We start from the raw sequence: 26,124 nt of genomic DNA on the forward strand, positions 1-26,124 counted from the left end.
TCAACTCCACTCCCAATATTCTGTTCCAATGGCTTCAACAGAAACAAGTGACAGAAGCTGAGCAGAATGCAAAGCTGCCACCTAGTACATGAATAGCACTTCTGATTAGAGGTGGATTTCTGTATTAGAGATTGAATTGTAAAACAAAAATTCCTACTGGGGCTAAGATTCTTGTTCTATACCTTGCCAAGGCTGTGTTCAAAGCTTTATAAATCTGTTATAAGACTCAAAAGAGGGAGAGCATCCATTTGTCTTCAAGAAACCTACGAAAAATTCTTCATTCCACCTAGCAAGATACAAACTTGATGCTTCATTGAGAAGGTAATGTCTGAATTAAATGAGATCCACAAGAAATAAAAAGGTACCAGCAAGATTTACCTGTTTTACTCATACCTATACAACTTCTAATAGCCATCATTACTAAAACTGTATGACCAAGTTTAGCTTTTACCAAAGTTTCAAATCCTGTTCTTTGTAAAAGTGTATTAACTTATAACAATTATATCCAGATTTTTTTCTAAAAGCAGTAATTAGTTTAAAACTGATTTTGCATCTGCATTTCAGAAATACAAATCACAAATTTCAATACACCCAGTTTTTTTCTACATAATCCACAGAGTGTGGTAAAGATTATAAATTATGGATTTTTTTTGTGGAGACTTCTGCAACCTGTGAAGATAATTGATGAGAAAATGCAATAAGTATAGCAGATAAGTGGTATCATTTCATATTTATTGTAATGTTTCTGACTAAACATGTGTATTCCCTATTAAATATATAGCATCAATAAGATTAGAAATGACAGCAAAATCAAAGGAAATATTTACATGATTAATATTTATGATTAAAATGTTCTCATAAGATTATTGCAGTTTTAGGATTTACACAGTAGGTATCAACAAGTTTTTTTGTTATGTGATAACATTGGGTCAGAGTTCTTATGGTCACAATGCAGATTTTCCACAGTGCAATGCATGCTCCAGCTGCTGCATTTATCCTACACACAACAGTTTCAGGGAATGCATAACCCATTAGGGAGTTCCACAAATAGGAAAAGCTGCTCACATAACTTTGGAAAAATTTTGGCTGATACCAAATGAAGAGATGTTGTAGTATACCTTTGTTTCTGGCAAAAAAGCCTTGCTTAAATACTAACAAGTTATGGTATTGGTCTACCCATAATCCCAAAGATGACCATGTGTCATGACAACAACCTTTCCCTCAATGTCAACAAAATGAAAGAGCTGGTCATTGATTTCAGGAAAGGGGGCGGTGTACATGCATCTGTCTACGTCAATGGTGCTGAGGTCGAGAGGGTTGAGAGCTTCAAGTTCCTAGGAGTGAACATCACCAATAGCCTGTCCTGGTCCAATCATGTAGACACCAGGGCCAAGAAAGCTCACCAGTGCCTCTACTTCCTCAGGAGGCTAAAGAAGTTTGGTAATGTCCCCTTTGACACTCACCAACTTTTATCGATGCACCATAGAAAGCATCCTATCTGGATGCATCAAGGTTTGGTATGGCAACTGCTCTGGCCACGACCGCGAGGAACTGCAGAGAGTTGTGGACACAGCCCAGTGCATCATGGAAACCAGCCTCCCCTCCATGGACTCTGCCTATACCTCTCGCTGCCTCGATGAAGCAGCCAGCATAATCAAAGACCCCACCCACCCGAGTCATTCTCTCTTCTCTCCTCTCCCATCAGGCAGAAGATACAGGACCCTGAAAGCACATACCACCAGGGTCAAGGACATCTTCTACCCCACTGTGATAAGACTATTGAACGGTTCCCTTATACGATGAGATGGACTCTTGACCTCACAATCTACCTTGTTGTGACCTTGCACCTTATTGTCTACCTGCTTTTTATTTTGAAAAGCATAGCCTTATTCCAAGTACCAAAGTTATGGCAGTTGTACTTCTTTACACACTACACCTCCACTCTATCCTCTTTATTTGGTTGCCATAAAGATTCCAGAAAAATTTCCAACTTTTCAAATAATGCTGCTGGAACAGGCAGGTTTGGTTTCATATCGTGGCTAAAGGAAGGCACTTTTGACAAGTTAGCATTTCTTCAGCAGTCTGCCGAAATGTCAGGTATTCAAATGCATGGTAACGTGATCCAGATACAGAAGGACAGTTAACTAAACCAAGTTTAACCACAGCTATTAAGGAAATGGCACTTCGGCTTGTAAAGTTTTTGTTTTAAATTACCATTTTGATATTTTATGCAATAGTTTAATGTGTTTATTTTGTACATGACTCAGTAGTTGACCTTCTTTAAACTAGTGTTGGCCATTTTAAAAAAATCTAGTTAGGAGTTTCTTTTAAAAGGTAAAAACTAATACAGTAACTACAAATGTAAATAACTCAGTATGGACAGAATGTCATACACTGTAATGTGCAGCAGACCATTCAGCCCATTCTGTCCGTGTTAGATCTCCAGAAGATCTAACTGGTTTGACCCATTCCTCTGTTCTTTTCCCATGGTTCTGCAAATTGCTCATTTTGATGTGTATCTCATTCCCCCAAGATGTTTGTGTGTACTTTCTAGTTTAGTAGCTTACATCAGAGACGTTATTGTGAAATAAATGCAGAGTTACATCCAAATTACATTAGAGGTATCACATCAATATCAATATGAATGTCCACAATATTCAAAAGCCTACTCTATCAATTAGAATTTTTTTCAGAATCTTAATCTTGTCTTTGTACATTTACAGAACCATTGCATATTTAATTTACTGAAAATGGGAAGTGTGTCAAAATTAATTTCAATCTTTTCTAAACTTCTGACATGGATCTAATTGAAATGTTCCCTTACTCTGATAGGGCCTTTTGTGGTAATAATACATGATGTTTGTATGCACACACAAACACATTTGGGAAGGGTTTAACTCATGATAACTATACAAGAGGAAGCACATTGTTATTATTATTATACTTAAATGAATGGTCTTTGGGGAAAATTGAGAATCAAGTATAAAACTGTCAAAGTTCACTTCAGGAACTGTTAGCAGTATCAATGTACAAGAACTATAATGATAATTTTTAAAGTTTCCAGATAATATTGACATCAAATCGTCATTTTCAACAACAGGGTGTCATCAGCACACCACAGCAGAGCTCTTATAATCTAGCCTCATACTGCATTTTAAACAGTGAAATATCCAGTAACACTCAAATTATAGTGACCATGCTGGTGATAGTCCAGCTATTAGCATTAAGAAGTCTTTGGGCATCAAAAAGCTGCACTTCAGGTTTGTGATAATAGTCAAGAGAAACCTAGTAATTGTGTGGAAAGTCAATCTCAATAGACATTACTAAAATGAAGTTTTTTTAAAATCATGCAATTATCATGGCATATTGCTTAATCATGCTTAAACAATACATAAGAGTATATAATTTGTGCTACGGCACATTAATAGGGCAAACTTGACAGTGATGGAAATTGCTAGTATAATTCACCAATGATATTGTCAACTTAAATGAGTCTAATAGAAATAAAAATGGAGAGCCTCCAATGGGCTAAACATGTTACCAATAAATTTGAATATATCGACTTCTTCCTCACCCACCCTTCTCCCCACAACTTAGGTATTAACAGTATGGAATCAAAAATCTTCCTGGAAATACAATTAACCCTAGGTTTATGAAAATGCATCTCCACATGGCAGTTTTGTTAAATTGGGACATAATTTGATGTGCATCTAACATTACCGCCCATTAAAGTTGGCCTTGCAGGCTTGTTTTTTTTAATTTTCAGAAAAGGCAAGGTGATAAGATCATAATGAGGAAAGTTGGGTACCTCGGACCCAAGTGAACAGGGTAAGCAACTGTATCTCATTAAGCAATCAGATTAAAAGATTGTGAAATTAACAATGCAAGCCTCAAGGAGGAAATGTAAACTTCAATGTGGAAATTCAATGTCAAATTAAATGCCGGAGAAGTATAAAAAAAATGCAATAAGAAAGCAAAAAGGGGAAGTAATAAAATATAGTTTTAAAATTGGCAAAAATTGAAAACTTAAAAAATGAGATGCCATTGCAAAACTGAATAATGTTCAGTGCAAAGGGGTTTCCAGGCAATAATTAACAGTTAGCTTGTCGTTAAAATGTACTTTAGGCTAAATAGATACAATTTTCTCTGATGTTTACTCCATGCCTTCTGTGCAGGTACTGTAACATTACTGGATTGAATGCACGTCAATAGTGAAATGAACAGCAAGGTGCAGTGGTAGGGTTTGAACAAGAACATTTGTAATTCCAAATTTAATCACAAGTCTGTCCTTGTCTGAAGTTACCGGAGTATTTTTCCATGATGACAAATGCTATAAAAACTTCCTGTTATTTTGAGGGGAAATAATGAATTAACATTTTCCAAGAACCGTGTTTTTTTTTTAGTTAGATAAAACCTTACACCTACAGATTACATAGTATATTGTTTACAACTTAAATGTCATGATTATTTCTCCTTAGGTGTACTTTCCCTGTATTCTTCTGAAAAAAAATCTTTGCAAGCAACATAAAAGTAAAAGATTCCTAACAAATTAAGTTATCAGAATTCAAAAGCATGTGAAAATTTGGGGAATAATTTCGCAAAATTCCCAAGTGACAAAGAACATTAAATATTCAATGTCCCAGCACTTCCCCTTGAACTGACTGTTAAAACGTGACCGCTGGATTATCCTATTTGCTAAAATAAAGTCAGCAACTACACTAAAGAATGAACTAAAGGCAATTTAAGGAAGCAGGCATTTTGAATATTTTATCTCTACTTAAAACACCTGCTGAGACTCCAGCGATCGGAACTCCGAAGATCTTACAACTATTCCTTTCATTGCTGGCGTTGTCGGTTTTAATAGCTTTAACGTTACCGAGCACCTCCTGACAGATCAACGAAAGGAAAGTCAGAAAGATCCTTAATTCAAACCAGAAAACCTTTGCGGGGTGTGCGACTGTGAACTTGGAACACTTGCAAAGCAGAAAGTCTGCTCAGTGTGGCTGCTAAAAAGCAGGAAATAAAACCTTCCTGTTCTCCGGTGAAAGTCATACTGCCCTCTTTGAAAGTTACGGAGTTCGAACTTTGGAATAAAACACTGGCTCCAGGCTGTGAAGCGCCTCCCTCTCTGCGTTTCCCTTTCTAAACTAAGTGTATGAAATCTCCTCTGGAGCAGTAATAAACCTTCGCGTGTGGCCCGTGCACCGTGCACCCCCCACCTCCCTCTCCCTCTCTCTGCCGGCTGCAGTGCACTGCAAAGCAGGTCTCTTTGAGTAATATTTATTCTCAGACAAGTAGCGTGTGGGACCCGGGGCGAGGGACAATGGGACTGACATTTAGCAGCACAAGGCAGCGGAGCTGCACTTTACCCCATCTCTCGCAACCTTGTACCAGTGCGAGACAAGTTGTGTCGCGGGAAGGTCCTTCCTAGGGAGGGGTTAAAGATGCTTCAAGTCTAGTTTCACACATTGCCTCATTTTCTGAGGATCCTACGACTTGCCCTGTCCCATACCCGGGTAGGGGGGCATAGGTCTGGTTTCTGGTGGTCTCGGATACTTACCTCTTGGGGGGTGTTCAAGACTCTACGCCTTTGGGATCTCAGACCTTTATTTTTTGGTGGGGGAAAGGAAAGCCCCAACCCCCATCGGGGGTGTGAACCCCAATCCCACTCTTTTCCTGAGAGGACTCCCCTGCCCGGCTCCACTCCGCCTGTCCCTGAGCTTGCTCCCTTGACTCTGTGTGTGTGTGTGTGTGTGTGTGTGTGTGACTCCCTCTCTCTGTGCTCTGTGCGCTGTGCGCGCCCCCTCTCGTTCTCCCCTCACCCCACCTCACCTCGCCCCCAAACATACCTGGGTCACCAAGGGGATGAGGGTCTGCTCCACGGACCGGGTTTTAATTTCCAGTCCGGTATCGGCGTTGCAGTGGGAAGAAGCCATGATGCCGATGCCGCTGGCGTTGCGGAGCCGAGTGCGTCTTTCCCTCTCCCGGCGCCTGACACTCAGTGAGAGGAGGGCGGGAGGGAGTTGTGTCTCTTTCCGGCGGTAGGAGGGATTCAGGAATGTGAGTGTGGGTGGCTGGGGGTGGTGTTTGTGTTTTTTTTGCCCTGTTACGCGTTCTCCCTGATTCCAGTATGTGTTCTAATTAAACCTGTGTTTTTTTTAACTACGCGCATTAAGTTAACTTCCTTCTTGCAGCCTGCTGGATCACTGCAATGTTGCAGCGGGAAACGGCGCGATGGCGCGGCTCCGCTGGCGGTGACGACAAGAACCACTGGTACTGGAAGCCCGAGGGGGGTAAATGGGGAGGAACACACTTAGCATCGCCCCGACTGCAAATGCAGAGCTCCTATTTTCAACTCGAGCACCAAGTTGTGCTGCTAACATTGGTGGAAGAAGGGCAACAACAAAAAAGTGCAATTCATTGCTTCAGTCGCCGCTGCCAGCAACCTTGGCGGGTTACAGCGAAAGGTTACCCACCAAGTCAGTCCGGGGAGTAGAATTTCAATCCCTCGCGCCTTTTATTTTCTTGCCAGGAATGTTCTTTCGGAAGTTCAGCACCTTGGGCATTGGTTAGATGTGGTTCGATTTGCATTGTTAAGAGTTTGTTTGTGTAAACCTGGCTGCATGGTTGTCAGTGTCACCATGTGCCATGTATCCCTTTCTACGTTTGTACCTGGCTTATTGTTACACTTTTTCACTAAAGGGATGCTAAGTAGGATGTTTAACTTTGTATCTTTATGCGTTAACATTTTATGTTTGCGTGAATATAACATCTTATACAACTACGATTTTGCCGACATAACTCATAGTTACTGAGGGATATAAATTCAAATTATGTCGGCAGCGCCGAATTATGATTCGCTGCCACAGTTGAAAATAGCAGAGGAAATTGTTCTTAGGATCTACCCGTTCTTAATTTTCAGTTACGAATTGGATTCAGAATTAATTCAATGGAAACTAGTCAAATTTGAAGGTACTGTAATATAAAAGTAGAAGGCGCAGTTCAATCCGAGTAGGTCGTGGAACTATAAAAAAGTTAAACAAAATCGGAAAGTATACATAAAAATCGTACGAAATCAAGGTACAAATAAGGATAAACGTACATTAAAGTGAATGACAAATATATTCCTTGAATAATGTAGGCACGACTCAGAATGAATTAAAAGAGATCTAATAATGTTAAATACATTCAGCACTCACGGAGCCAATCACTACTAAGTAGTAATTACAGGAATAGAAGAATGTCATTCATTTTTTTTTTACACTTTTTTCCACTATGCAATTATGTCTTGACTGATGTGTGCTTGCACCCCTCACCACCACCTCCCTCCCATGCTTAATAACAATCTACCATCATCAATCATATAAATTTAGCAACCACTGTCTTCAGGAAAAGAGAATTCCACAACAGACAAGTCTACAAGTCAACAGACAGCAATCAGTAAGGATAGGCAGCAACACCTCTGTCAGGATTATCCTCAACACTGGTGACCCACAAGGTTGCATCCTCAGACCCCTACTTTGCTCCCTATACACTAATGATTGCATAGCCAGATTCTGCTCTAACTCCACCTACATTTGTAGATGACACCACCGTAGTGGGCCAAATCTCAATTAACGTTGTCGGAGTACAGGAAGGAGATAAAGAGCCTAGTGACATGGTATCATGACAACAACTTTTCCTTCAATGTCAGCAGAGTAAAAAAGCTGGTCATTGACTTCATGCTCCCATTCACGTCAACAGTGCTGAGGTCGAGAGGGTTGAGAGATCAAGTTCTAGGAGTGAACATCACCAATAGCCCATCCTGGTCCAACCACTTAGACACCATGGCCGAGAAAGTGCACCAGCTCCTCTACTTCCTCAGGAGGCTAGAGAAATTTGGCATATCCCTTTGACCCTCACCAATTCTTACAGATGCAACATAGAAAGCATCCTATCCAGATGCATCATCGCTTGGTATGGCAACCCAAGACCACAAGAAACTGCGGAGGGTTGTAGACACAGTTCAGCTCAACATGTCACAGAAACCAACCTCCCCTCCATGGACTCTGTCTACACTTCTTGCTGCCTTGGTAAAGCAGCCAACAGAATCAAAGACCCCACCCACCCCAGACATTCTCTCTTCTCCCCCATCCCATTCGGCAGAAGATACAAAAGCCTGAAAGTACATACCACCAGCTCAAGGACAGCTTCAATCCCACTGTAATGATACTATTGAATGGTTCCCTAGTACGATAAGATGGACTCTTGCCGTCACAATCGACCTCATTGTGGCCTTGCATCTTACTGTCTGCCTGCATTGCACTTTCTCTGTAACTGTGACACTCTATTCTGCATTCTGTTATTGTTTTCACTTGTACCACCTCAGTGCACTGTCTTAATGAAATACTCTGTATGGATGGCATGCAAAACAAAGTTTTTCACTATACATCAGTACATGTGACAATAATAAACCAAGAATCAAGAACCATAACAAGAAGTGAAAATCAAAAAACTGCAGAAGTTGGAAATCTGAAACAAAAACAGAAAATACTGGAAACACTCCGCAGATTAGGCAGCATCTGTAGAAAGAGAAACAGTCAACATTTCAGGTTGAAGCTCCTTCACTAGAACAGTAAGAACAGCTTACTATAAAATTATTAAATGTTCTAAGATGCTCACAGGAGCATTAGAACATAGAACAGTACAGCACAGAAACAGGTCCTTCAGCTCAAGATGTCTGTGCCAAACATGGTACCAAATTAAACTAATCCCTTCTGCCTGCACATGATACATCTCCCTTCATTTCTTGCATATTCATGTGCCTATTTAAAAGCCTCTGAAATGGCACTATCATGGCTGCTTCCACCACTGCCCCAGTGGTGAGTTCCAGGCACCTACTAATTGTGTAAAAAAAAACTTGCTCTTGTAGCGGTTGCTACCGCGGAATAAAACAAGACTCTACTCGGAGGATTGCCAAACAGAACTGGTTTATTTTCCCGCCTTGTGCGGGCCCTTTAAGGGAGAAAAACTCCCGCCCAAAAAAACTGGCAATGACGTAAGTCCTACGTCATCAGGACTTTCCCGCGCGCGGGTTCTCCCCGTCGCTCGGAAAGACGAGGCCCGCCGCCATCTTGGGCCTCGTCGCTCCGACGCCGCGCGACCCGACTGCCGAGCCGGTTCGCCCGACTAGACGGTGAGTCGCCACACTCTGCACATTTCCTTTAAACTTTCCTCCTCTCACCTTAAGGCTATCCCCTCTAATATTTGACACTTGGTACTGGTATTGGTTTATTATTGTCACTTTTACCAAGGTACAGTGAAAAACTTGTCTTGCATACTGATCATACTGGTCAATTCATTACACAGCGCAGTTACATTGTGTTAGTACAGAGTGCATTGAGGTAGTACAGGTAAAAACAATAACGGTACAGAGTAAAGTGTCACAGCTACAGAGAAAGTGCAGTGCAGGTAGACTATGAGGTGCAAGGTCACAACAAGGTAGATTGTGAGGTCAAGAGTCCACCTCATCGTATAAGGGAACCGTTCAATAGTCTTATCACAGTGGGGTAGAAGCTGTCCTTAAGCCTGGTGGTATGTGCCCCCAGGCTCCTGTATCTTCTATGTGATGGAAGAGGAGAGAAGAGAGAATGACCCGGGTGGGTGGGGTCTTTGATTATGCTGGCTGCTTTGCCCAGGCAGTGAGAGGTAAAGACAGAGTCCAAGGAGGGGAGGCTGGTTTCCGTAACACGCTGGGCTGTGTCCACAACTCTCTGCAGTTTCTTGCAGTCCTGAGCAGAGCAGTTGCCATACCAAGCCGTGATGCATCCAGATAGGATGCTTTCTATGGTGCATCAATAAAAGTTAGTGAATGTCAAAGGGGACATAGGAAATTCCCTTTAGCTTCGTAAGGAAGTAGAGGCGCTGGTGAGCTTTCTTGGCTGTGGCATCTACGTGATTTGACCAGGACAGGCTATTGGTGATTTTCACTCCAAGGAACTTGAAACTGTCAAACCTCTCGACCTCAGCACCATTCACATAGGTGCATGTACACCGCCCCCTTTCCTGAAGTCAATGACCAGCTCTTTTGTTGACATTGAGGGAAATGTTGTCATGATACCATTCCACTAAGCTCTCTATCTCCTTCCTGTACCCCAACTCATCGTTGTTTGAGATATGGCCTACAACTGTGGTATCATCTGCAAACTTGTAGATGGAGTTAGAGCAGAATCCAGCCACACAGTCATGAGTATATAGGGAGTAGAGTAGAGGGCTGGGGATGCAGCCTTGTGGGGCACCAGTGTGGAGGTATTGCTGCCTATCCTCACTGATTGCAGTCTGTTGGTCAGAAAGTCAAGGATCCAGTTACAGAGGGAGGTGTTGAGTCCCAGGTCTCAGTTTGTTGATGAATTTGCTTGGAATTATAGTATTGAAGGCAGAGCTGTAGTCAATAAACAATAGTCTAACATAGGTGTCTTTACTGTCCAGATGCTCCAGAGCTGAGTGTAGGGCCAGGGAGATGGTGTCTGCTGTAGACCTGTCTCAGCAATAGACGAATTGCAGTAGGTCAAGATTGTCTGGCAGGCTAGATTTGATGCGTGCCATGACCAGCCTCTCAAAGCACTTCATGATGGTGGATGTCAGAGCTTCTGGACGGTAGTCATTAAGGCATGTTCCCTTGCTTTTCTTTGGTACTGTGATGATAGTGTTCTTCTTAAAACAGGTGAGAACCTGAGATTGAAGCAGGGAGAGGTTGAATATGTCCGCAAATACTTCCGCCATCTGAGCAGCACAAGATCTGAGCACACGGCCAGGGACACCATCTGGGCCAGATGCTTTCCTCGCGTTCACTCTCCTGAAGACTGATCTTACATCCTTGATGGTGACCACGGGTTCAGTTGCATTGGAGGCTGTCAGGGTGGGTGGTGACAATCCACTTCCCTTCTGTTCAAAACGCGCATAGAATGCGTTAATCTCATCAGGAAGAGATGTGCTGTTGTTAACTATGCAGGCCTATCTTCGTCTTGTAGCCTGTTATGGCATGTAAGCCCTGCCACAACTGGCGGCTGGTCTGGGACTCTGTTTTGAGTCGGTATTGTCTCTTGGCATTCCTGATAGCTTTCCGAAAGTTCTGACTGTCTGCCCTGTCTATGGCTCTCATAATTTTATGAAATTCTATCAGGTCTTCCTGCAGCCTCTGATGCTCCAGGGAAAACAATCCAAGTCTGTCCAACCTCTCCTTATAGCTACTACTCTCTAATCCAGGCAGCATCCTGGTGAACCTCTTCTGCACTTTCCAGTGCCTCAACATCCTTCCTGTAATGGGGGTGACCAGAACTGCACAAAATATACCAAGTGCAGCCAAACCAAAGTTTTATACAGCTGCAACATGACTTCTTGTCTCTTATACTCTATGCCCCAGCTAATGAAGGCAAGCATGCCGTATTGCCTTCTTTACCACTTTATCTACTTGCGTTGCCATTTTCAGGGAGCTGTGGACTTGGCCCCCAAGACACCTCTGTACATCAACGCTGTTTAGGGTCCTGCCAGTAACTGTATACTTTCCCCTTACATTTGGCCTCCCAAAGTGCATCACCTCATACTTGCCCAGATTAAACTCCATCTGCCATTTCTCTGCCCATATCAAACATTACCAAACAAAATTGGCACTGAATCATATAGAAACATATATAGATGTAAAAGAAGTAGATTTTAATGAGGGTATTGATGAAAAGAGAGGAGAAAAACTTGGGGTGTGGGGAAATTCCAGAGTTTAAGACCTACACAAATGGAAGTATAGCCACCACTGGTGGGGTAACTAAAATGGGGAATACACTAGATGTCAGAATTAGAGGAATGCAGGGACCTAGGAGGCTCGTAGGCCTACAGGATGGTTCAAAGATAGGGATAGAATTGTGAGACATCAAAATAAGGATGAGAATTTTAAAATTGGTTAGTTGCCAGATCAGTAACTATAATAGGCCAATGATAACCAATTAGGATACAGGAAGCAGAGTGTTGAACACAGGTTTAGGTAAGATCAAAGATGGGAGAGTATTGAATTTGTCAAGTATTGAGGTAAAAAAAGACATGGATGAAATTTTCAGTAACAGATGAGCCAAGGCTTGGGTGAAGTCAGGTAATGTTACAAGGTTGGAAGTAAAAGATCTTGGCAATGATGTGGAATGTGTCAGAAGTTCATGTAGTGATTAAATATAAACACCACAGTTGGCAGGAAATGATGAGAGGTGTTCTGAAAGAATTTGCCCAGAAGCCCCAATTTTCACTATATGCCTAAGACTTGAATGAAGGAATGATAAGAAAGCACCTTTGTGACAAGTAGATACTGTTTATTGTACAGGTGGAAGCAGGATGTTGCAATAAAGTACTTACAAATTGAGTGAATAGATAGAACTATGACAGATGGAGTACATTGTGGGTCACTTCCAACAATTCCGTCTAGTTTAGCCTCAGATGGTTGCAAGGGGGATGGATGGAGTCAGTAGCTATAAAACAGAGTTTGTGGCAGGGATTTTCAAAGAAAAAGGCCTCAGTCTTCCCAAAAGTTAGTTCCCAGTGCATCGCAGGGCTGCATAAATCTAATGCATAAACATCTTTTTATTTGTTGTTTTAATGTTGGCACCCGGAAGCATGTGTGACACTTGCAGGCTGCCCCCAGAACAACTCTATGCAAAAGATGCATTGCACTGTGTGTTTCGATGTACAAGTGACTAATAAAGAAATCTTATGTTATCTTTGCTTGGTATTTCACTCATTAATCCCAGGAGACTGAAATATTCCATGACCTTTTTTGACTTTTAAAGCCAATTGTTACACTTTCACTTATTTGTACATCTTGTGGACACTTTTTGTTGCTCCATAGTTTCTTATCACTCGGAAAAATAATCCAACTTTTCCTACTTGGAGCCAAAGTGATAACCACACATTTCCCCACATTAAACTCCATCTTGGTTTTTGCCATTCACTCACTGTAACTTCCCATGCTATATGCACAAGTATATGAACAGTTACTATTTCATTTATCCATCATTAATATTTGTTTGGTGCACATTAAAAGAGTGAAAACCCAAGTAGTTGATGAATATTCCAGACTGGCCAGATTGCCATATTGATATACTTAATTGTACTTGCATGCTGACTGGCAGTTTTGGTGAAAGTTAACAAATTGCTAGCTTACTTAAACTACCCATTAGTCTTGGGCATTGTGTGCAGACATGCTGGGGATCCTGCATCTGTCCTCTGGCAGCGACCAAAAAGAAATAAAAGGCAAAAAATGAGGGCGGTGGTAACTTTTTTACCCTTTGATAATGTGTGTTTGCCAGGTCCAGCAGGTTATCTTCTAAGAAGCTATCTTGACCGTACTGAATCATTGATGTTTGGAAAATTCATGGAAACTGACTGCTACCAACGGAGACATTCCAGGTGCAGGAGTACAATGTGAGGCAATGCACTGAAGCTTGGTGCGGCCACCAAAAAGGCTTTGTGGGAAAGAACCATAGTCTAAGGTCCTGCCGCCACTGGACACTGATGGACTGGGCACTGTGTAACAGCATTTCAAATACTTCATGTGTGTATTGTTTAAGTAGGGAACATAAGTGGCATTGATGCATTGTAATAGATTTATATTAGAACATAGAACAGTACAGCACAGGAACAGACCCTTCAGCCCATGATGTTGTGCTGAACCAATTAAGTTAATGACACCTAATCTCTTCTGCCTGCACATGGTCCATACCCCTCCACTCTCTGCCTATTCATGTGCCTATCAAAGAGCTTCTTAAACACCTCTGTCATGTCTGCCTCCACCACCATCCCTGGCAGCATATTCCAGGCACCCACCACTTTCAGTGTAAAAAAAACCTGCCCTGCACATCTCCTTTGAACTTTCTCCCACTCACTTTAAATGCATGCCCTCTAGTATTAGACATTTCAACCCTGTAAAAAGATATTGGTTGTCTGTCTATGCCTCTCATAATTTTATATTGATTTGATAGTACAATGAATGTAGAGAAAGAAGTGTACTGATTATATCTCTTGTATATTATTTTAATGAATAACATATACAAAAATTCAATCCAATATTTCTTTTTTTCACTGTAATATAAAATCTTTAGCTTCAATACTGGCCTATATCTTCTGACTTTAGCTATATTCCCATTTGAAACATTCTTAATTTCGTATCTGATTCCCAGTTTTATTAAAAATCTGTACCATATTTTTCATAATACCTCATATTACTCATTTCCTTAGATATTGAGATCCTTTGTTTTTTTAATGTCTGTTATTTCTCCTGAGTTCTGCTCATTGCTTGGCTTGGATGATAGATTTTGTCAACTAACATTTCCAAGCATAATTCAATTTCCTTTTTGGGTAAATATTTGATCCCACCATCTCAATTTGCATTTTAAAGGAAGATCTGTACCTATAATCTCAAATCCACAGATGAGTAACCATCTGCATGTGTTCACCTTTTCTGTTTTTAACATAATAAAATGTTGAGGAACACAGGATCTATTGAGTAGGGGATTAAATGGTGTTGGAGAAATTGATGGAATTGAAAACCAGTAAATTCCCAGGGCTTAATAATCTACATCCCAGAGTACTAAGGAAGTGGCCATAGAAAAATTGGATGCATTTCTGGTCATTTTCCAAATTTCTATAAACACTGAAACAAGTCCAACAGATTGGAGGGTAGCTAATGTAACCCACCATTTTAAAAAGGAGGTAGAGAAATACAAGAACTTATAGACCTGTTATCCTGACATTGGTAGTAGGGCCCTCTAAAAGATGAATAGAAGAACAGTTGGAAAACAGTGACATGATTGGACAAAATCAAAATGGATTTAATTACATCCAATAACCCAGGATGTAATTAGCAGAATAGATCAGAAAAAAATCAGTAGATGTGATGAATTTGGATTTTCAGAGTGCTCTTGATAATGTCCCACATAAGAGATCAGCATGCAAAATTAAATGAGATTGGGGCTAAGATACTGACCAGGATAGGGAACTGGTTGGCAGACAAGAAACAAAGAGTAGGAATAAATGGATCTTTTATTGAGTGACAGGCAGTGACCAATAGAATGCCACAGGGATCAGAGCTTGACACAATATATATTAATGATTTCAATGAGGAAACTAAATGTAATATTTCCAAGTTTGCTGATGACACAAAGCTGGGTGGGAGAGTGAGCTGGGATGCAGAGCAGCTCCAATGTGATTTGGACAGTTTGAGACAGTGGGCAACTGAATAACATGTGTGAGGTTCTCCATTCTGGTGACAAAAACAGACAAATGATTATCTGAAAGGCAATAGCTTAGGAAAGGGGGAGTTGCAACAAAACCTGGGTATCCTTGTGCACCAGTTGCTGAAAGTAAGCGTCCAGGTGCAGCAGGCTGTTAAGAAGGCAAATAGTATCTTGACCTTCATTGCAAAAGGAATTGAGTACAGCAGCAGGAATATCTTACTACAATTGCAAAGGGCCTCACTGAGAACACAGCTTGAATATTGTGTCTCCTTTTCTGAGGATGGATGCTCTTGCTTTGCAAAGAATACAGTGAAGGTTCACCAGACTGATTCCTGGGATGGCAGGACTGATAGCTGAAGAGAGATTGCATCAATTATCTTTGCTGAGTTTAGAAGAATGAGAGGGGATATCATAGAAATCTATAAATTCTAACAGGACTGGACAGACTAGATACAGGAAGGATGTTTCCAATATCGATCGGGAGGGTCCAGGAGCAGGGGTCACAATCTAAGGAAGAGGGGCAAGCTACTTAAGACTGAAATGAGGAGAAATCTGAAAAATAAAAATAAGACTGCAGATGCTAGAAATGTAAAATAAAAAGAGGAAATGCATGAAATATCATCGTCAGGCTGCATATGTAAATTGGTAAATTAGTTTATTATTGTCACTTGTACCGAGGTATAGTGAAAAACTCTGTTTTGCATGCCATCCTACAGATCATTTCATCACATCAGTACATCAAGGTAGTATAAGGGAAAAACAATAATAGAATGCAGAACATAGTGTTACAATTACAGAGAAAGTGCAGTGCAGGCAGACAATAAGGTGTAAGGCCATGACGAGGTAGATTGAGGTCAAGAGTCCATCTTATTGTACAAGAGGTCCGTTCAATAGCCTTATAATAGCGGATAGGAACTGTCCTTGAGCCTGGTGGTATGAGCTTTCAGGCTTTTGTATCTTCTGCCCGATGGCATGTGGAAAGAGAAACAAAGTTAATGTTTCAAGATGAAGACCCTTTTACAGAACTCGGTCTGTTGATCATTGGTCTGGGCAAGTTCTGACAAAGGATCTTCAACTTGAAACGTTAATTTGGTTCCTCTTCCCACTGATGCAGACTGACCTGCTGAGTATTTCCAGTATTTCCTGTTGTTATATAACATAAGAGATTTTTTTCACCAAGGGAGTGGTGAACCCGTGGAACTGTCTACCACAGAGAGCAGTTGGAAGCTAAATTATTAAATATATTCAAGGATAAATTAGATATAATTCTTTGGGCTTAAGGGATATGGGGATAAAGCAGGAACAGGCTAATGAATTTGGATGATCAGTCATGATCAAGTAAAATGGCACAGCAGCTCAAAGGACTGAATAGCCTACTCCTGCTTCATTTTCTGTTTCTATCAGACAGTTTATAACACAGGAGGTGCTATGTAAATGCAAGTTAAATTTAGAAGTTTTACTTCATGGCAGTTGTTTAATGGATGAGCACCTCAGCATTTACAGCCACCAAACATGAAGCATTCCAACTATTCAGTAATACAGTGCCATGGAAACTAATGAATATATCAAAAAAAGACTGCGGTCTTCAAAATATTTGTGGTGTCAGCATGAAGAAGGATTATTAGCTTGGGCAAAGGCATGGTGATATCAAAGAAAAAATGCACAGATGAACAAAAAATGTTCTGGCACTTAGGTAAGAGAATAGTGCAGAAGAAAATCTGAATATTAACTGCACATATTTTACATGGTTAGTTATACCAAAACAAAATAATAATTAATCACACATTTTATAAATAGTCTATGTTTATCATCAATCACAATTAATACTGATTTAACTGAAATTTTTATTCCTTATATAAAAGTCACAATATACATTTTCACCTAATGTCACTCCTCAGCATAATCTTGATCAGTAATAAACAAACTTACCACAGAGAGCGGTCATTTATAATAATACAGTAGTGGCAAATTTCAATTGAAACAACTCATTAGTGATCCTAGATAATAGACGTAATTAATTATGGATCAAATAATAAAACTCATCAGAACACACTTAAATCTTTTACACTGTGGGTGTCCATATAAGACTACCAATACAAATGGGGGTAGATTTAGCTGCCTAACAGTTACTACAAAATCAAATTATTATATAAAAATAAGAATGAAATGTATGACTAAAAATGAACAAAATGAGAGGTCATTGACTTGAAATATTAATTCTGTTTAACTCTCCACTGATTCTCTTGACCTGCTGAGTATTTCCAGCATTCTGTTTTTATTACAAAATTCTGTCTGTTTGTCTTGAGGCTTTTAATCATTCTTCACCTAAAAACTACATTGGTCTTCACTCTAATGTGTAACTTCATAGACAAGATATTTAAAGTCTTCCCTTTAATTTATTATATGCTAAAACTTTGTGAGCTGTTTTAAATTTAATTCCCATTCATCACTGCTCATTGAAGTTATTTCTCCCATATTATTTTTACTGAGTTTCTATTTCAAGTACACATAAAAAAGAATGGAAATCTTCTAAAATCTACTTTGGTTACCCTTCTCTCAGTTGCCTATTTGAGAGAGATTTTTTTTTTCTCTCAGAGGGTCCTGAATCTTTGAAATTTTCTACTTTAAGAAGTTGGCAAGACTGAATCACTGAAAATATTCCAGGCCAAGATTTTTGGTTTATATGGAAATTAGCAATTAGGGAAACAAATAGGAAAGTGGAGCTGAGTCAGGATCAGATCAGTCATGATTTTATTGAACGGCAGAGCAGGTTTGAGGGTCCATTCCTCTGCTCCTATTTCATAGGTGCTTATAAGAGGGTGTAGGAAATGTCCATGTCACTTCACCTTCCCAACTCTGAGTTAATAGCCCTCCTGTTCTCCCTAACCTACCTATGACCATGATCACCACCTCAACCTTGATATGTAAGGGTGGTAATAGTGGTGCTATGGGCAGTTTGGCTGCTACACAGCTCCAGTGACCTGGGTTGAATTCTGATCTCCAGTGCTGTCTGAGGAAGAGCACATGTCCAATTTTGAGACAACTGTAAATGACAAAAAGAACTAAATTAGACCAAGGCACCTGCAGTCTGACCCTCACCACTGTCAGTGGTGTCACCCAGAATCTGTGGCTCAAAGGTTAGACTGATGAATGCTTCACTCACACCTCTCTATTCTGGGGTGAATGGGGGAGGGGTTATCCTCTGTAGATGGCTTGGTTAGTATGGGCAGAAATACTTTGGAATTAAAGGGAAATCAGGGATATAGGAATACAGGATTCTGAGACAGGTTGGAAGAATAGTTGTTGGGAGGCCCATTCCCCTTTTTCGATAATTGTGAATTTGAGTGCCCAGTCTTAGGATAAGAAGGTACCATTTAGGACTAATGGTAATAGAAATGTCTTCACTTAGAATTGTAAATATTCTTCAGAGAACTATGTATATTCTGCCTATAAGTAGATTTGAGATTGATTTTTGGACTGCAAGGGGATCAAGAGATATCATGATTGAGCAGGGACTGGAATTGCAATGAAAGATCAGCCATGATTGTCACAGAAGGCTTGTTGTGCCTTATGCTCCAATATTTCTCCTGTTCCTTCCCTTCTTAACCTGGTAATGTATTTGAAGGTCATACCCCTCAATTCACATTTTGAAAAAAGGAATAGAATTGGAGCATTTTATTTCTAAAACAGAAGGAGACATCCTACAGTTCTATATAATAAAAGGTAATTTGATTTATTCAATCGCTGTAGATTGGTGGATGAGATGATTTGCTTGAAAAGTGTTAAGTAGTGTTGCGTATTGATGCCAATACAGTCCAGTAGTGGTTTCAGCATGCTGATCTAGGGTGGAAAATGGTGGAACCCATGGTGGCAAGTTATAAAGCAAATAGTTATTGTTCTCCCCTCTTCACACCTAAGCATGTGGTTTGGCTGGAGTATGGTGCATTGCACTTCAGCCTATCAATCATCTTTCCATCATCTTTCCCTATTGTCTAGGCTGAGTTCACCAAATTCAGCCCAGACCAAGAAAGCAAAATACTGCAGATGCTGGAAATCTAAAATAAAAACTAGTTCTAATGAAATATTGCTGATTGAAGCATTAACTTGCTATCTTTCTCCACATATGCTGCTGAATATTTCTAGCATTTCATTTGGATTACACCTGACACTTTCCTTCACCAAGGATACCTGTGAGATTTCTTCAACTCTCTCCCTGTACATTCAGCAGACGATATTGGAAATTCCAGCTGAAGGGCAGAAGTACCAGGCCACTGATTCATTCAACTCTCATTATTACTGTTGCATGTTTCAGATTTCTTTAAAATTGGTGGCACATTATCATTCAGTGCATTTGGCATTAATGTGCTGCAATACATTATACAACAAACATGCAATATAACTGAACACTATAAATCACTGCACTGAATATATTCACTAGTGTATTGAATTTCAAAGGGATATTTTCACTTGGTCAAGACCCTAACATCAGAGTTGTATGACCTCAGTCAAGTGGAATTTTTGACCTCGTGCACATGATGATTTGAGTTATTTAAAGGCCTTGATGTTCAAATGGATCCGTGTCTCCTAGCTGTTGATTACAGCAATGGAATTAATTTTCCGAGTTGGAGAAGATTCATTCATCTGTCAATTCCAGATGAAACAGTATTACTTGAGTCCAGCAATTATAAAAGGCAAAATGAAATAATATCCAATATATAAAGCAGTGCATGGAGAAGTATGAGACACAAATATTGGTTAAGCAAAGTATTATCATTAGGCATTAGCGTATGTGTCTGCGTGGGTTTCCTCCGGGTGCTCCAGTTTCCTCCTACATTCCAAAAGACATACAGGTTAGGAAGTTGTGGGCATGTATGTTGGCGCCGGAAACATGGCGACACTTGCGGGCTGCCCCCACAACACTCTACGCAAAAGATGCATTTCACTGTGTGTTTTGATGTACATGTGACTAATAAAGATAGCTTATCTTATGTAAGAAGTGTTTTAAGTTGAAAAATAAGGAAAACCCTTTTACAATGAAAAGGCCAACTGATGAAAGATCATTGACCTGAAACATCAATGCTGTTTTTTACTCCACAGACAGATGTTGTCTGATCTGCTGAGTATTTCCCACATGTTCTGTTTTTTGTTTTACAAAGGATAATCCATTTATATTGCCTGTGTGAATATAAACAATCACATAATAACAATGCTTTAAGTTCAGAAACTGTCCAAATTAATTCGAGTCATAGAGTTGTGTGGCACAGAAACAGGCCCTTTGGCCCACCACATCCATGCTGACTTTTTGCCCATTGACACTAATCTCATTTGCCCACACGAAGTCTGAATTCTTTTGAGCTTTGGCAACTTAAGTGGCCTGTCTAAATGTCTCTTAATCTAAGAGACAATTGGTCTAAATGTATCTAAATGCCACCGCCTCCTCTGGCAGTGAGTTCCAGATATCAACCGCTCTCTGTATAGAAAATCTTACCTTCAAGTCCCCTTTGCAACTCTTTCCTCTCACCCTAAACCTATGCCCTCTTGTTTTTGATACTCCTACTGCGGGAAAAGGATTCTCATTATCTAACCCTATCTTTGCCTCTATCTAATATACTTCTATCAGGTGGCCTGCAACCTCCTTTGTTCCAGGGTAAACAAACCCAGTGTATCCAATCTCTCCCCATTACTAAAATGCTCCAATCCAGGCAACATCCCAGCCAATCTCCTCTGTACTCTCTCCAGTGCAACTACATCATTCCTACAGTATGGCAACCAGAACTGTACACAATACTTCAAGTGAGGTCTAACCAGTGTTTTGTAAATTACAACATAACCCCACAACTTTTATCTTCTGTGCCCTGACCTATGAAGATAAGCATGCTATCTGCCTTCTTCACCACCCTATCCACCTATGTTGCCACTTTCAGGGAACTATGGACTTGCACCCCAAGGTCTCCTGTTCATCAACATTCCTTAATGCCCTACCATTTTCTGTATATGTCCTATACTTCTCAAAGTGCATCACCTTGCACTTGTCAGGATTAATTCCATCTGCCAATACTCTACCCAACTTTCCATCTAATCTATGTCCTGCTGCAGCATTAGACAGCCTTCCTTACTATCTGCAACACCACCAACTTTCATGTCATCTGTAAACTTACTAATCATATCTCCCACATTCACATCCAAGTTATTGTCAATTCACATTAAAACTAATCCAAAAGCTTATTCTGACAAGGTTGAATTTCAAGCTGTTTAATTATTTGAAGTGTGTTCTGTGGAAAGTACCTAAACGAGACACATGATCTAATCCAAATGAATAGTAAAGAAGACAGCTGTCAGACAGCAAGGGTACTGACCAATATCTCACATTACTCGGAAAGGTAGTGTGCTTTGAAACCTAAATAATTTAGGTTTGGTACATTGTTCACCCTTTTGCAGTTTGTCAATTCAATGCCATACTCGTACATGCAGCAGATCTTAGATATTTTCTGTCTGTAGAAATACCTGATACAAATATTTAATATCTGTTCATAATAAACTTATCTAGTATGAAACTGATAAGGAGACACATATCTGGTTCATGAGACCTCAATCCACTTAGGTATACTTTACATTTGAAGTTTATTTTTTTTAGCATCAGATAAAATATTTGTGTATCAGGCTTTTAAAGCATTAATTGTATTCTCTCCACTATAATCCCACCCCCACCCCCAACTTCCTTCTCAGTGTAAATCTAAATCCTCTGGCTCTGGGTTTCATGTTGATATTGCTATGATGACAAAATAATAAAAGCCTGGCCTCTGTTTGAGATCATAATCTGCACAAAATCTCATAAACAACAGGTAATGGAAGTGATTGAATCCTTGCCTTGTTCTGACATGACCACAATATAAATTCTGTTAACTGGACTGAGCTTGGTATTAGCCATATTGTGTGAGAAACACATATTTATTAATTCCTATCTTCTTCTTTTCTCTTTCAATGTGTAATTCTTTCATTATTTCACATTTATAAATCTACACCTACCTCAACTTACTATGTTCCTTCAGTGGCACTTTTTTGTTTGCAACATATTTTTTCTCCCTTTGTATCATATCTCAGATATATGCCTGTGATTTCCTTTTCAAACTCTTTGTTGCTTTCTGCTCAACAATCTTTTTTTTTCTTTTTTTCTCTGTATATCTATTGCTTGCATTATTAAACCCAGAAATGATCATTTGAGGAAATATCTGCTGGGAAAAAATTGTTCCTGTGACATAATGACAAGGCAGCATTTATTGCCATTCTTAAGTTTCTCTGGGACCTGGGTATACCAGGTCTTTGAAATGATATGGATCTTTTCCTGTGATGGTGCAAGTTAACAAATTTCAGGATTTTGACCCAGCAGTAATGGTGGAACATCTTTATATCCAGATCAGAATGTTGACTTTCTATTAGGTGATCGGTGAAGGACATAAAACAAAGATCAGGAAATAAAAGGGTCATTTTCAGGTTAACCAATAGTCTAATATACAATGCCACTCCATGAATTCTTATCTTGTGTAACAACCATTTGAATGGCATGTTTTCAAATGCTTCCTGTAATTCCAAATAAACTACATCCACTGGCCTTATATCATCAAAAAAAACGATTAAATTCCTTGAATATGATTTTCCTTTCATAAAACCATGTTCACTCTGCGTAACTTTATTATGATTTCCCAAGTGCCCTGTTACCATTTACTTAATAAATTCCAGCATTTTCATGATAACTGATGTAAGTCTAACTGGTCCATGGTTTCCTATTTTCTTTATCCTCTCTTTCTGGAATATTGGGTTTACATTTGCTACCTTTCCAATAATTGGAATCATTCCAGTCTGTAAGGAATTTTGAAAGATCACAACCGAAGTAGCCACTTATCTATATAGTCACATCTTTCAGAACTTTAGGATACAGGCCCTGGAATCTAGGAAATCTGTCATCTTTTTAATGTCATGAGTATCTCCAATTCTTTTCTCTTTAGTATGATTAATTACTGAAATTTCCTCAGACCCTTGATTCCCTAATTTAATTGGTTTGTTTTTAAAATCTTCTTCTATGACAGGTACAAAATTTTGGTGTCTCACCCATTTCCTTCTTTTCTGTTATAATTTCTCATGTCTCAGCTTCTAAGGGACTCATCCTTACTTTCTTTAAATATAGAAGCTCCTCTAGTATTACATTCACATTAGTTTCATGTTCTATTTTCTAACTCTTATCAACTTTTAGTTAAACTTTGGTTCTTATTAAAACTCTCCTAACCCTCAAGCTTATTAGTCTTTAATCTAATAATATTCTTAAACTCTTTAGTTAACCACCGGTGGTTTTTTATTCTTGATGGAATGTCCATTATTAGTGTTTCTTTTAGCGAGTATATAAATTGCTCCCATGAGTGTTTCTAATTGCTTGTTCTTACTTTCACTACATTGATTCTACTCCTGGTCATCTTGTTGAAATCCTTTTACATTATTAGCCTTTATGTCATCCTTCAATGTCTATAATAGATATTCCAACCCCCCCCCACCCAACCCAACATCATAACCACCACCAATACCATCTCTCACCCACCCAAACATTTTCTATTTGTTCTATGAATGAGGTATTTGAAGTTCAAGACCTCAGACCCGGCAAAAACCTCATGGCCTACCGGGCAGAGTGATCCCTGTCCTCCTTTTATGCTTCTGAAACTCAATCTATCTACAGTAGGCATATTAAAGTACTGGAAAAATACCAACAAAACTGTTTCCACAAAATTCTTCTAATTCACTGGAAGGATAAGCAATCCAATGCCAGTATCCTCTCTCAAGTCAACATCTCCAGTATTAAGGCTCAAAGTACACTCATTTGGCTATTTTGGGCAGGCCACATCATTTGCAAACTCAACACCAAACTCCCGAAACAGATATTCCAAGCTCTGTCATGGGAAGAGATTTCCATGTGGACAGAGTAAAAGATTTAAAGATGTGCTCAAAGCTTCCTTGAAGAAATACAATATCTCCAACGATTCCTGAGAATCTCTGGACCATGACCACTCCAAATGGAAGAGCAGCATTTGGGATAGGGTTGTGGACCTCAAGGCCATGCATGGGGAGTACTCAGAAGCCCTGTGCAAGTGGCGGGAGGAGTGCACCACCTCAGAAAGTACGCACCAGCACATCCCGCCAGCCGCCACTTGCCCCACGTGTGCAAGACTCTCAGGATTCCACAATGGTCTCATTAACCACCTCAGAACCTGTAAAAAGCAAGTTTTTGTATGGCATCCTCAATCCTGAAGGACAGCCTCAGAAGAAGAAATGTTTTTCTATCTTTTCTAAACATCAAATATCCTCAATTACTTTCAATCCCTGATTATCTCTTCATATTGTATTTCCTGATATTCTATAATGCAATCTTTCCTCAATTCTGTGCTGAGATCCTTTATTGATTTTGAGTACCCAAGCTTGGTTATCATACCATACTGCCCATATAACAGTAGTTAGATCTATCCCATTTAACTAAATTGGTTTCATTAATTTGTGTATTTTGATTTTTACATTAAAATACTCATCAAGAAACTCAGTGGAAAAAAAACCAAAACAAACCTAATTGATTTGATTTGCCTGCCACATTGAATCATGAGCATCTCAACAATTACAGTGGGAAATGCAAGCATTTCTCAGGAAAATCCATTCCAATTTGCCTGAGTAACTAAACATTCCGAGAGAGACTGGCAGGATATGGCATCCAACTTGTATAAAGAACCTCGCTCTATTGGCTTGCCATGAGGAATGAAAACATATTTTAGTCATAACCACAGATCTCTCAAGGAAATATGTTTTTTCCTAACTTGTTCATTATTTTCTCCAAGAACCCGCACATAAAAGGTGATATTTGTACTGCTGAATACACTGAGCAAAAAATGATAAATATCCATTTCTGAAAGACACCTAACAAGCAAATTACAGAAAGATGAATTAGAGAATGGAGGACAAACAATGTTATTTTCTTAAATGCAAAATAATTGATTAGCAAATCCAGCGATCGTAGCAATCTATCACTCTCCATTATTACCCAATCTATTCAATTACAAATAATCAGCTTATTTTCCCAATAATAAACCAGGGGACAAAATGTTAACAAATGAAGAATCCTAAGAAAAATGAAAGGTATAAAACCTATGCATTAGTATTTAAATATTGTTTGTATTCCTATTTGTAAGGCTGCATAGAAACCAAAAACAAAAACGGGAAATGCTGGAAATACTCAGCAGGTCAGGCCACATTTGTGGGAAGAGAAACAATGTCAACACTTCAGGTCAGTCACCCTTTGTCAGAACTCAAAAGGAGATAAAAGGAGCACGTAAAGCTGCAGAGAGAGTGGGATGGCTCTCATAGGGTAAAACTGGGGTGACCATGGGGATGAGCTGTAAACAAGGTTGTCTAGTCAGTGAATAAATGGGAGCAGTTAGAGTGTGAACACAGACAGAAGAACCTAGGCAATAGAAGGAGGGAGTTGCAAAATGCAGAGCAGGAGGACAGGCCCAACAGGTCACATTGGGCACGTTATCCACTCCCAGAGAGAAAAAAAGGAAGGAAAACAAAAGGACCAAGATGAGCTACAGATGGATGACTGATACCACTGAGAAATCAAGTTACTTGAAGTTGTAGAATTCAGTAGCGAATCCAAAGGTCTGCCTTTGGATTTTTGACGGAAAATGAGGTACTGTTCCTCAAGCTTGGGTCGGGCCTCAATGTGACAGTACAGGAGAGCACAGACCGATAGGTCAGAGTGGGAGTAGGATAGGAAAGTACACGGGAAGCTCAGGGTTGCCCCTGCGGACTGATAGCAGGTGTTCCACAATCACCCAATCTGCATTTG

General features: G+C 39.8%; 1 protein-coding gene across 2 annotated transcripts in view; it reads right to left on the bottom strand.

Moving 5' to 3' along the window:
- The window catches only part of ctnnal1 (catenin (cadherin-associated protein), alpha-like 1), a 297,913-nt gene that overhangs the window by 235,550 nt on the left and 36,239 nt on the right, over nucleotides 1–26,124 (bottom strand). Inside the window, exon 1 of one of the 2 annotated variants that reach the window (XM_052016792.1) lies at nucleotides 5,850–6,076. The exons of the other annotated variant lie outside the window; for it this stretch is intronic. Coding sequence (XP_051872752.1) covers nucleotides 5,850–5,936 — 87 coding nt within the window. The 5' untranslated portion in view covers nucleotides 5,937–6,076. Of the gene's footprint in view, nucleotides 1–5,849; nucleotides 6,077–26,124 lie in introns of those variants that run through there. 2 annotated transcript variants of the gene reach the window in all.

The sequence above is a fragment of the Pristis pectinata genome, chromosome 5, assembly GCF_009764475.1.
Source record: "Pristis pectinata isolate sPriPec2 chromosome 5, sPriPec2.1.pri, whole genome shotgun sequence".
Classification (NCBI taxonomy): domain Eukaryota; kingdom Metazoa; phylum Chordata; class Chondrichthyes; order Rhinopristiformes; family Pristidae; genus Pristis; species Pristis pectinata.